This window comes from Urocampus carinirostris, chromosome 1 (assembly GCF_059441175.1).
Source record: "Urocampus carinirostris isolate Australia breed hairy pipefish chromosome 1, RoL_Ucar_1.0, whole genome shotgun sequence".
In the NCBI taxonomy this organism is placed as follows: domain Eukaryota; kingdom Metazoa; phylum Chordata; class Actinopteri; order Syngnathiformes; family Syngnathidae; genus Urocampus; species Urocampus carinirostris.
The window spans coordinates 4,406,672-4,419,709 of NC_142349.1; the positions used below are offsets into that span (position 1 = coordinate 4,406,672).

At 36.9% G+C, this 13,038-nt stretch overlaps 1 protein-coding gene across 4 annotated transcripts; it reads right to left on the minus strand.

The window, feature by feature from the left end:
* Positions 1 to 3,010: 3,010 nt before the first annotated feature.
* Positions 3,011 to 12,814, minus strand: odr4 (odr-4 GPCR localization factor homolog). 4 transcript variants are annotated; one of them, XM_088344336.1, is made up of 14 exons: positions 12,728 to 12,775; positions 12,287 to 12,390; positions 11,357 to 11,473; positions 11,017 to 11,109; positions 10,773 to 10,879; positions 10,656 to 10,692; positions 9,585 to 9,728; positions 9,416 to 9,511; positions 7,924 to 7,971; positions 7,658 to 7,780; positions 7,469 to 7,583; positions 5,915 to 6,118; positions 3,463 to 3,531; positions 3,011 to 3,121 (listed from the first exon to the last, which is right to left on the minus strand). In XM_088344336.1, the coding sequence occupies exons 2-14, from the start codon at positions 12,383 to 12,385 to the stop codon at positions 3,051 to 3,053; spliced, it is 1,323 nt and encodes a 440-aa protein (XP_088200462.1). In that variant the 5' UTR covers positions 12,386 to 12,390; positions 12,728 to 12,775; the 3' UTR covers positions 3,011 to 3,050. The 4 variants fall into 4 exon arrangements, with proteins under 4 accessions (XP_088200462.1, XP_088200239.1, XP_088200318.1 ...); XM_088344113.1 differs by lacking the exon at positions 12,728 to 12,775 and adding an exon at positions 12,523 to 12,721; XM_088344192.1 differs by lacking the exon at positions 12,728 to 12,775 and adding an exon at positions 12,644 to 12,668.
* Between the last annotated feature and the right edge of the window lie 224 nt (positions 12,815 to 13,038).

The following is a 13,038-nucleotide window of genomic DNA, read 5'->3' on the forward strand; positions in this document are numbered from 1 at the left end:
AGTTTGAACTTCATCTTATATCATCACCACATTGTTTTCCTATGGGACTTTTGAAATAAGCACATTTCATGGAATCATTGCCTAATTGAGTGCCTGGTACAGAAGGCAAAAACAATACATCACAGAGACATGTTGCTACATCGCACTTCATTTATAGTTGTCACTGCTTCGCGGATTTCAAATTGAAAAGTCATAATTGTCATTGATGTCAAGGTATTGTGCATTATGTTCTCCAGCAGACAGCACACAGAAAATGCTATCGCAGGTTAGGGAGGGCTTTGTGTGTGAGGTGGGCGTGACTGTGATAGGCTGGTGTGTACTGTCAGCCAAACAGCCAGGGTAGACTGGTGCACAAGTCAATGTGTCAACCAGAACAAACTAGGAATCACTGCAACAGCTAGTATTTTAGCGCTCGTCACATTGAAACTAAACTCAAAAACTGAGGAAAGTCAGAAAAGCGCAAAGAAATGGTGATCACCAGTAGGTGCTCCATGGTTATTTATCTGTAATCTGACTCAATGGACAATAATGACAGACACTCATGGCTCACGGATCCCTTAACAGTCAGGGTTTAGAGGCACCACTTCCTCTGGTGTGTCTTCGGCAAGTAAAACATGGCGCCGCCTATCCTTCTTCAGGCTGTTTTTTTGGGTAGGGTTTTTTTCCCCAACGATTTCAGGAATAAGATTATGAGCTCAACATACTTTTACTCCTATAAAAAAATGTCTGGGCTTGACCTCGATGAAGATCTTGCGGTTGTCTATCATAATATCTTTATTATCTCTGGGATTGCCTTGCGCCAATTCCAGACATAACCCCAAAAGGTTTTGTTGTTGTCCATCTATTTCCTTATCGATCTATCTTATATATTTTTTTCTAAAATGAAACCGATTTTAGCAAAACAACCCAATTTGTTGGGACTTTTTAAAACTAGTTGACCCAATTTGTTAAAACATCTGCAAACACGTCCAGGTACTACTTTTCAAAATGTTTAATTTTTCGTGTTGGTTTAAACAGCGCATCATGACTTTTATCTGAAGTAAAATAAAATCAGCATTATTTGGTTGATTAATGGTAGTTGGCAAAAACAGCTACAGTTGGTGTTTTGTTGGTTGCATTAGGCTTTGTCAATATCCTGTGGACATATTTGAAACTGCAAGATGTTTTTTGACTCAATGTAGCTCTTCTTTTCTCTCAGCATTGTTTCACAGGTCACACAACCTGATATGGTGGGCCAACATTTGCCAAAATATAACATGATGCCATGGTTTAAAATAAGAAAATACCAGCAGGTTATTTTTCCCAAGAGACCAGAAAGAGAAGGTTAAAAAATGGACACTAATAAGTAAATGGTTAATGATAGTTAACTGGGAAGAAAAGTGTGCAAGATGCTTTGTTCTGGGAGTTTCCAGCTTATGTAATTATATACCATTGTCAAATCTACCGTTTCTTTCTAAGGTACTTGAAAAAGTTGTGGCACAGCAGCTGAATGATTTTATATCCGAGAACAATCTTTTTGAATCAATGCAATCAGGATTCAGGGTTAAACACTCTAATGAGACAGCCCTGATTAAGGTAACCAATAATCTTCTACCGGCAATGGACTCCGGCGCTTCATCACTCTTGCTGCTGCTGGACCTTAGTGCTGCCTTTGACACTGTGGACCATAACATCTTGCTAGACCGGTTGGAAAAATGGATTGGTCTCTCAGGAACTGTACTCTTGTGGTTCAGATCCTACCTCTCAGATAGGACACGCTGTGTTAAATATTGTGAAATTACATTTAAGCCCTTTCGTGTTACCTGTGGTGTTCCGCAAGGTTCAGTACTTGGCCCCCTTCTTTTCAGCATGTACATACTTCCATTAGGTGATATTATTCGCATTTATAATATCAGTTTCAATTGCTATGCAGATGACACTCAACTATATCTTCTGATCGAGGATTCTGCCACACTAAACTGTGAAAATTTGGAGGTCTGCCACACTGAGATAAAAAAATGGATGTCACTCAACTTCTTGTGTCTCAACTCTGAAAATACCGAAATGTTAGTTATTGGTCCATCTAAATGCCGTGACTTGTTCTCAAAAACTGCTCTGAACATTGACAAATGTAATATCGCCCAGAGTGACTCAGTCAAAAATGTAGGTGTTATATTTGACCCCAATCTGTCCTTTCAAACACTAGACTAGAACAGCTTTTTTCGATCTTCGCAACATTGATAAAATTCGCCCTATGCTGTCTCAGTCGGATGCGGGGATGATAATTCATGCGTTTATTACCTCCAGTCTCAATTACTGTAATGCACTACTCTCCGGTCTCCCGAAGTCCCAAAACAAGAACCTTCAGCTGGTACAAAATGCTGCAGCGAGGCTTTTAACTAAGACAAGCAAGTTTGATCACATTACCCCGATTTTTTCTAACATGCATTGGCTTCCTGTTAGCCTAAGATGTGATTTTAAAGTTCTGTTGGTAAAATACAAAATCATGCGAGGACTTGCTCCCTCATATATTTCAGATTTAATTTCCCCCCTATGTCCCGGTCCGGAGCCTTCGCTCTGAAAATGTTGGTCTACTTGTGATCCCAAGAGCCAAGAAGAAATCCGCAGGTTCGAGTGCGTTCTCCATTCGGGCCCCGGTGCTGTGGAATGCTCTTCCCCCTGTTTAAATCTAGGCTTAAAACACTCTTCTATTCTATAGCATATGAATAACCTAGATTTTATGTTGACAATAGCTGTGTATTAATTGTTTTTGCAACATCCATTGCAGCCTGGTCATCCTTGGAAGGGGGATTACCTCATGCATGGTCCCTTCTCAAGGTTTCTTCATTTTCCTCATGTTGAGGTTTTTGAGTTTTTACTTGCCCTTATGTAGCTTTAAGATCAGGGGATGGCGTAATAATATTCTGTGGTTTGCAATAATCTGTGCAGCCCTTTGAGACTATTTGTGATTAAGGGCTATACGAATAAACATGACTTGACATATGTGTCTTAAAAAATAACAACAAAAAAGTAAATTACAGACGTCACTTTAATAAAATTCTTAGAATCTGTCAAATGTCATTCAGATAAAGCATTGAGGCAGCAGTGGCGAGCAGGGCGACAACTGTGGCCATGGCGACGCCTAAACACAAAAAGACAGCATGTGTAAACGTCAAATTAAATTAAATCATAATTCATTTATGAAAATCAGTTTAAGAACGGACAATTTTTTTTTACCTTTCTTTGTAACATAACCAATAAAACCTATGACCAGTATAAAGTGTATTTAGTTTTCTTGAGATCCATCAATATATATGGGCAATTAGAATGGGGTCAAACATTTTGGAACACTCTGTATAACAGTGTTATAGGTGTTATTGTGTACTAGGTGTTTTTATGTTATAATGTAAAATAAGAGAACACAGCTCATAGTCACTTTAATTGATTTGACTAAGAATTGATTCAGAAATAACTGTATTTAACCTATGTAGTTGTTTCTTCTGCTCTCTTGCGCTTCAGCATTCTCCACTGTGGAATCTGGAAGGACCTCACCTGCAATGTAACAATTACAGATTTATATATTATGATATCCAGAAGATACCCATTGAGACAGTAGTGTCCACCAGTGTTCCCTATAAGCTGTGCGCGTGCGCAATTGCGCACTGCTCGCACAATTGCGCACTGCTCCCTCAATTGCGCACTGCTCGCACATTCTCAGCGCACAAGAAAATCTAGCTAGCGCACAAAAATGAGGGCTCAAAATTACTTATTAAGAAGCGACTTAAGTCAAAGTTACAGTGCATGAAGGTAAAATTACACAGGTTCCTCTGACGTTGTGTCCTAAATGCGGTATTTTGAAGTCGAACGAAGTTGAGTAAAGTTAGTAGAGTATGTCGAGAACCGGCTTCTTCGGCTCAGCTCACTGAAAAGGGTCCTAAACGGCTCTTCAGGTTGTTTTTGCTTCTTTAATCCCAACATGACCAAATATTAAGTTAAATTATGCACAAAATGACTTAAAGGAAGGGGGCAATAGAACAAAAAAGAAAAAAATACCAAATAGAAAAAGTAATGAAAAGCTGAGAAAAAAAAAGAAACAAAAGAGGAAAAAAAAGGAAGGAAAATTTTAGAAAAAAGCCAGAAAAGAAGAAAAGGAAGAAATGTAGGAAAAAAGTAAATAGAGATCAAAAAGAAAAAAGTAACAGCTCGGAAAAAATAAACACAATGAGATTTTTTTTAAAGGAATTTTAAAAAAAAACACCGAAAAAAGAATAAGAAGTTTGTGTTGCATTCAAATAATTTCCAATTATATAAAGTGAATCGTGTTGCCAACATTGTACTTCCACTAAAAAATGTGAATAAGTACAGTTCTGTATCTTACAACCGACTAAATAAGCCCCCCAAAATGTTAATATTATGCGACAAAATATATCAGGAAAAAAAAAAGAAATGGATAGCTTGTGAAAGAATTGTAAGAACAAACGACGTTTGTAGGCCGTACAACCTTTGCAATAGTACATGAGTCAATTCATTCAAAAGAGAAAAATAATTTTGCATTGCCGGAAACTCAGCAAAATGTAACTTGATGTCAAGTTTTGGACATGTTTGATAATTAATTATCTTGCCACACTTGGGATTATGGTGGCTCACTGTTGTTTCAAGCGTTGCTCACCGACTTTGTGTGAACGCTCAGACCCGTGGAAAATTAGAAGGAACATTGGTGTCCACCAATATTCCCTTTAAATCTTTCCTAGGTCTGAGTATTCATACAAAGTCTGTGAGCATTCCTTGAAATAACAGTGATAAACATCAATCCTGCATATGGCAACCAAATCATTATCAAACATGTCCAAAACCCTAGTTAAATCAAATTATATTTTGCTAGGTTTCCGGCATCACTAGCTAATTTTTCAAATTTGAATGAATTGGCTCATTTCATATTGGAAAGATTGCACCACTCACAAACGTCAGTTGTTTTTACAACAACTTTTAGATAAGACTTCCATTTTTAAAAATGTATCTTTTTTTGACGTAACACTAACATGTTGTGGGTTCATTTCGTTAGTTGCACAATACTGAGCAGTATTTAATACTTTTTTAGAGGAAGTAAATTATGGCAACTATGGCAAAAAGATTGACTTGATAGATTTACAAATTATTTGAATGTAACAGCATTTTCCAGCTACCTACAACCAAAGAAAAAGAATATTTTTCATGTAAAGTCACTAATGTGAACAGTCAGACTCCTGTGATGATTGACACCATGGCTGAGGGAAAAAATGTCAAGCTGTTGTAACACAAATCTGTAGCAGACATAACATGTAAAACACACCGCACAATGGCAGAAACTCACTGAAAGTTACATAAAAGGTGCACCCACCAGTTCAACAGAAATGACAATATCCTCCATTGCAACCCGCCTCCTCTCTAGCCCCCCTCCCTCCTGGCACGTGAGCTCCAGCTTACATGCATGATTACTGTCTTTAACTCAATCCTGTCCTGACATTGATTTCAAAATACTGCGTTTAAAACTCACTGCAGTGGGAACCCATGTTGTTTTTCCATGCATGCACTGTAATTTTGGCTGAATCTGCAAGTTAATTCATTTTGCAATTTCGAGTCCTAAATTTTAAGCACTCGATAGATTTTCTTGCGCACTTACAAGGTCTGGGCAGTGACCACAAGCGCAGCTTAGAGGGAACATTGCTGTTCATCATTTCAAAGACTCGCAAGGTAAGCAAAGAGTCAATTATGTTGATAATCAATTTAGCTGTGTTCTCACATGTACCCCACCAAAAGTTAGTTTTTCATGGATGTGTACATTACACAAACAAAGCCACGCCAGCTCTTGGGTATATAATGCTGCATCTCTAACCACTGGTCACAAAAAGAGCCCCGAAATGTTTTCTCTTTCGTCTCATACAGAATAGTTGCTCACCTTCTGGTTCTCTGCTGTCTATGATTACAGCAGCAATTTCCTGATTGGTATCTAGCTTTGAATGAGCGGTGTCAATGTCCAACATTTCTTTCAACCTGTCAATGACCTGAGATGGGTCCTCGTCACTGAACTGGTAGTCACAAACTGATAATGTCCCATTCACTTTTGCAGGACAAAACACACGATGAGGGAGACAGAAATGCTCTGAAAAACAGAATCAATTAACATTTACATTAGCACATAAAGGTTTAGAATAGGTCTTGACCATTTAATTAAGTCAATTAAGCTTCCGGAGTTTGAAAAAGGCAGTAGTTACATTTTAGATCATTGTTAGTAGCAAAAAGTGAAGGTGTTTAGGTGTAACTTCGAAATGTTACCAAACACTGCTTGGAACGGAATTTTTTTTTAATAATTTTTGAAGGGCACAAAACATGCCCTCAGTTAAATGTACTAATCCTGACTTATAAGACACTGATGTCAGCTAAAAAGTCAAACATAAGACAATACATTTCAATTGCACATAGTACAGATGTTATGACAAAAACACATTTATTTGTTCTTCATTATTTAAGGTTTTACCTCATTCTAGTGCTAAATTATATGTAATTTGATGACTGAACTAGGCTGAGGTCAAAGTCAGTGATTCAGTTAGCTTTAGTTACTCTAAGCAGCAATATTTAACCGCTGTGTTACTATTAACTGATGAACTCTGTTCTTGGAGCAGGGATGTGTTTACTCAGTTGGGTGAAGTATTAAAAAATATGCAGTAAATTAACAGCACATCAACTTTTTCCATATTCAGTAAATTCATTATTTAAAAAGTGATGATAAATGACCTTTATTTAGTAAAGAAAAAAAACAATAAGACATTATTAAAATATTAAATAATGAAAGACATTCTGAAAAATGTGATGACCCAATAAAACCTGCTAATAGTATCAGAGCTGTGTGAAAAAAAAAATGGCAATAAAATTCAAGTTTTGAGATGAAGGTTTCTATACTGTATTACAATGGTCAAGGTAGACACACTAGAAAAATATCTAAATTTGAGTAAATTGATAATAGATCGATTGACATTTATTTTTTCCCCTGTGTTTATCCAAATACAAGGTAACATTTAATTAAAATTCAATAACTTTATGAAACAATCGAAAAAAAAAAGGAAATTAAAACGGCAGATGGGAAAAAGCTAAAGCTTATCCTGGCCCTGTCCCCTTGACAATCTAAACACTTTCCCCAATAATTTATTCAGAAAACCAAATTATTTTAACAGAGTATTACGTAAAAAAATAAATAACCTACTGTATTATCATTGTTAAATATTTTCATATCAGATTCACCTTTACACAATCACATTTGTGAGAAAAGATAAAGAGATCAACAAAAGGCTTAATATGATGTCAGATAAAGAAAGTTAAGATTATAATTTCTCATCTGATTATACGTACACAAAAATAGACTAAAACAATTTCAATATCCATTTCCTTCAGTTCAAATCGGTGTAATAGACTTGATCAAATGATCAAAGTAAATAATGCAGGAGGTATAGAGTACCTGTCCCAAGTCTTTCTTTAGTAACTCCCTGGCTCTCATCCTCCGCAGCCAGAAGATCATCAAGCAGCATCTGAACTCTCATGGCCATCGAAGATACCACATCCTTCTTCAGCAACTGCATAAAATAAATATTATCCGATTCATGATAAGATGATGAGATTTTCCTGTTTAAAAACAATTAAAAGATACCTTAACGGCCAGCTTGGCTTTTGGTTTGTGGTTATGTATGTAAGCTCGGCTATGAACAGCTCCTCTGACTGACAGGCTGCCTCTACATTGCTGGAGCACATCTTTGAAGTTTTGCGGTTCTTCCTGCCAAGCATAAAAGTCATACTTTGACAAAACCAAATTGTGGTGAGCCATTTTGCACTGTCATATGTAAATAAAATACCAAATAATGGAGAGACATGTAATTAATGTGATGATTATCGCGTAGCTGGGGGTCTGCATCTTACCGGAATAACTAGAAGTTGGGCAGTGAGCGTCTGTCTCACGTTCCTCCTCTGCAAAAAGCGCATCATGTAACAGATTTTAGAATGTTGGGGTGTGTTTTCATGTGCCCACAATAGAAGAAATATGTTAAGTAGGAAGGTAGGTAGGCATGTAGAGATCACTTTGATGATTAGAATAGAATAGTCTTTATTGTCATTGACATCAACTGATATCATACAAATCGATTACTAAAAAAAAAAGAAAGGTTTTTCCTTAGAGAAAAATAAAAACATAAACTTGGTTGTTTTGGAAAATCTAAATCATAACATCAAAATTGGCCTTTTTACAGACTTGTCATCAAAATTCAATTTCGAACACTGATTTGTAATTACAGCCAATTCAAAAAGATTACTCTACAGAAGTGGTGGGCCATCAGGGCCTACAAGGCTTTCTCTGGGGCCGCAGTAGCTCAGCAGGTAGAGCGCTCGTCTTGGGATCAAGGGATCCCAGTTCGAATCCTGGCTCGTCCGTGTTACATGTCGAGGTGTCCTTGGGTAAGACACTGAACCCCTAATACCCCCAATAAGCAGGTTAGCGCCTTACATGGCTGCAAGGCCGCTATTGGGAAATGTGGAGCACATTGTAAAGCGCTTTGGGAAGTCATTGACTTGAAAAGCGCTATATAAATGCAGATCATTTTATTTCATTTCATTTCTCTGCAGGCCTAATATCTGAATCATTATATTTTATGGATGAATACCAAATTGTCTTTAAGCATCCTTCCGTTGCTTTTCCCCTAGTTGTGCTGCTTTCAGATGTGTGCTTTTCTATTTTTTTAGGCATATAACCAATCACATTTTAGCAATTTGCCAGGATCATAAATTTACCTGGAAGCCTTCACAATCAGTTATGCAGGCCCTAAGGCATACAATAAGCTGTTCATTTTGCCAATGAACTTCAGAGTTTGGGGGCCAGGGCCTTCTAGTAAGGAAACATCAGCTGTTTCACAAACTATTACTGGCTAGGTGACGGTAATGGAAGTATGACAACAAAAAGGTAACCAAAAATACAGTATCCCCGTGTCCACTGCTTCTGTCTAACAGACATTTTCAGCCCTAAATCAAATAAAAGCATATGCTAGAAATACGACAAGACAGGTTGGACTTTCAGCATTAGCTTTGAAAGCGATGGAACTTCTTGGTGGAAGTGAAACACAGGAATATCTGCAACTGAGTAATTAAAATCTTGAGGAAAAAAAAGAGGATACATATTGTGCACAACTAAAAATGATTTTGGGTGAGTAAAATGTGTCTGTATTGTGATAATTTTGGAATTTTACAATGTCAATGTTATTTTAAATGTGTCGCAGCTCCAGCTGCAATAAATGTTTTTACCCATAAAATGGGTTGGATTGATTAAGACATAGCACTACGGAAGGCCAAGGTGTGAAATGCACGGCCCACCACTGCATTACAGTTATTACAACGCAAGAACTTCAAAATTTGTTCACACCACCTGTCCTGATGTTATTTCAGCATCGTCAGGAAGCTGCAAACCATCGATCAAACAGACGGCATTCTCTATCTGGCTTGTCCACACTTTTAGGCTCTCCTGAAACACAAGAAATGATTTGTAATACATGCATTGATGTTTAAAAGAACAAATTACATGCCAGTGCACATACCTTAAGACATGTATCCATACTCTTTGAAAAGCCCTTGCTGTCAGGTAGAGGAACATACAAGTCCACATTTACACAACAACTCATTGTGGACCAGGAGGTACACACACTTGATTGATACTTCCAGTCAGCAGGCTTAGCCAAACACTGAGAAAAGGCATTCACAAAAAAAACTTGAGTTAGATGGGGGGTATTTCTAAACTTAAACCAAATTTTAAAAAGGTATTTTTTTTTTATTTTTAGGTAAAAAAAAACTGATGAATTAAGTAAATGTATATTGATATGGTACATGGTAAATTCTACCTTGATGAGCATGAAAATGAACTGATTTGGTTCTTTTGGATTGCCATGGTCGATAAAAAATAATTTTGGTGGTGAATGAATGAATGAATGAATGAATAAAGTTTATTTGGGCACAGTACAACAAAATTAAACAGCAGCAACCACTGACTAACAAAAAGGAACAACAAAATATTTGCACAAAACAAAAAAACAAGAAAAATACAATACTATTATTCATAAACATATACTGTACTCAAAGAGAATAGGCTGAAGCCAAAGCCTTCAAGTGCCCACTCCTGTTAAAATTGTCAACTATAGTAATTCAACTAATTAAGTATTATTATTTATTTCCTTTGTATTTTGTGGCTGCATAATTTTGGTGGAGGGAATAACAGGATAAAAATTGTATAATTGATGGTTTTCTTTTTAAAGTAGGAAACAAACTTGTAGGATTTGCTAAACATGTGTTGTGTGGGCCACCAAAAGTCTCAACTTAGTTTTGAATTTATATTATGTTTGTAGAATATGCGGTAGGAGAAAAAGCCCATTGAGACTTTTTGTGATTTAGGGCTACACAAATAAACATGACTTTACTTGGTTAACTGTACATTTTTCAATGCAATGTAATTCTAAACTGGAATGATAAACATCAATAAAAATGATGATAGGACTATGCAATAAATTAAGGAACACAATAGAAGGTTAAATCAAAATGACTTGACATCATTCGATTACCCCAAATTGCCAATTGCTTGATAATGTTGCAAAAAGAAACTGTGACTTAGAACTCACCTTGGGATCTTTTATATCAAATGTTCGGCAGCTAATTCTGATCAAATGGATTAAAGATGTGTAACAAGTTTTTATCCATTCAATACAACTGAGTGAGTCATCGCTGCCAAAGGATACTTTCTTGATTTGGGGCTGATGTGCAATGTGACACAGTCTGTAACCTCATCATCGTCAGCGTTCCACAGACGTTCGGAAGATATTAAACCCTGAACTGTAAACACCAGCTTCATATAAACAAGCAAACATTAAAACTAGGATTTGAAACAAATTACTTGATGAACAATATAACTATAAATCTATATGAATTAGAGTAGACCACGAAGTGCCTCAAAAGATAACCAAGTTGATTACTGAACCTCACCTGACGAAGTGTGGCTAGTGTTTCCTTAGCATCGGCATCAGTGATGACAAACAAGCCTAATACGGACAAGCCCCCAGGCAACATTCTGGAAACCTGCACGAACCAATTCAGAACCAAGATATGGCTCTTACATGAATGAGCCAGGCACTTCACATAAAAATTTCAGATATCTCGGTGTTCCACTCATCTTAACTCTAGATCTCGTCCAAACAAAACCCAAAAAAGATCAATGGCACATGAGCGTGATGCTCAGGGATGCTGCTGGAAATGTTAATTTCCCTTCAGGGATGAATATATCTATCTATCTATCATATGTCGCCATTTAGTAATTTTAGCTTACCTGTCGAGCATGCTCGCTGATCCATTCCTTGTCAAGTGACTTTCCAGGACCAATATTGGGTTCATCTTTTGGGGGTGTTCGACAAACCATGACAACAAAGTCCCTCTGAACTGAGTTCTAAAACAAACAGTAAATAATGGCAGTCTGTTTTTAATCAATGGAGATTACACATGTATACATCCTATCACATTAAGCTACTGTTTACATTTTTTCCAACCCCTTTTGCTAACTAAGCCCGATTGATGTTGACCTCACACTATAGTTTCCTTGTCTTTCCCTGCTACCAGACTGGTGACTGAGTGAGTGAGAAGCACAAGCTTCGAATGAATCAGCAGAACAGCACCTGGGCCTGATACATATCATCGGGGATACTGCATCTACCGGCTGATTAATATAGGAAGCGTTGTCATTTCCGTCTTAGACTTTTTACCCAATTCAATTGATTACTTATTTAAATTGTTGATGTTGCCTATTAGTGTATTGGTACCCATGCAACATCTATGCAGCCTATTCATCATGGAAGGGGGATTACCTCATGTGCAAGCCATTCTCAAGGCTTCTTAATTTTCCTCATGCTGTTTTTTTAAATGTTTTCCCTGCAATCATGTAGGTTTCAGATCAGGGGGTGTTGTAATTGTGGTCTACAAAGCCCTTCTAAACTTTCTGTTATTAAGAGCTTTACGAATAAATGTGACTTGACTTGGGTAGCCCATCGAGCTGTCATCGGCTAGTAGGCATGGAATCTGCAGTAAGCTTTCATTGCGTATACTGAGCGTATCCAGTACGACAAATCTCGATAGTAGTGAAACTTTGAAAGGTACAGTCCATAAAACATTGTCATATAAGTAAGATTCATGCACTTTAGGGAGTCGATTGTGGTCTTACGCGAAAACAGGTGCTCAAGACATTTAAACAGGGCAATTAACTTACCTGTCCAATGACAAGGCCTGTGACATTATCCGAATGTTGTTCACATAATTTGAAAATATATTCCTCCACAGTGTCGTCTACGATGTAACCACGGCCCATTTTACCTGCACAATGAGAAATCGCAGACGTGGCATTAGAAAAAAAAACAACATCCTTGGGGTCTTCAAAGCATGAGTGTGTCTACTATAAAATTTATTATTAAAAAAAAAAAAAAAGGAATGTCACGACATACATACCTGTATGTGGTTATGTTACCATTTAAGCATGCATTATTAAGAGTGTTAGCTGTAACAGATTTTCACATAAACTTTGCACTTAACGTGGTAACATACATACTCTAGGATTGTCAAATTGTACCATTATAAGGCGAGAAAGATCCTTACGCGATAATTACAAAAATATAAATTCAGATCAAAGTTTTTTCCTATTCTTATAGTTTACCTAAGCTTATCGGAAAAGCACTTTCTTTACCACAATGCTTTGCGTGGAAGACTTCCGACGCATATCTATGTCGCGAAACTAGCTTTACTAAACTGCTGTTATTAGAATCCGCTTTGGTTTATAAAATAAACAATATATAATAGCAATGCTGCATTTTAATAATGTGAAAAAAATATGATAAAAACGTGTAAATATTATATTAAATAATTATTAGATAATATAAAATTGTGAATACACCAGAGCATACTGCATTCAAGTGGCACGAGGTATTGTGACAATTATTGTGAAGTGTAAAATTAACTTCCGGGTAC

What these genes read in the sequence shown, in the direction of transcription:
- odr4 (XM_088344336.1), bottom strand. Translation starts at nt 12,385, where the DNA reads ATGGGCCGTGGTTACATCGTAGACGACACTGTGGAGGAATATATTTTC. An exon ending in CCCAACTTCTAGTTATTCCG is followed by an intron (nt 7,781 to 7,923) that starts GTAAGATGCAGA and finishes TATGCTTGGCAG; the next exon opens with GAAGAACCGCAAAACTTCAA. An exon ending in AGACAGCAGAGAACCAGAAG is followed by an intron (nt 3,532 to 5,914) that starts GTGAGCAACTAT and finishes GTTACATTGCAG; the next exon opens with GTGAGGTCCTTCCAGATTCC.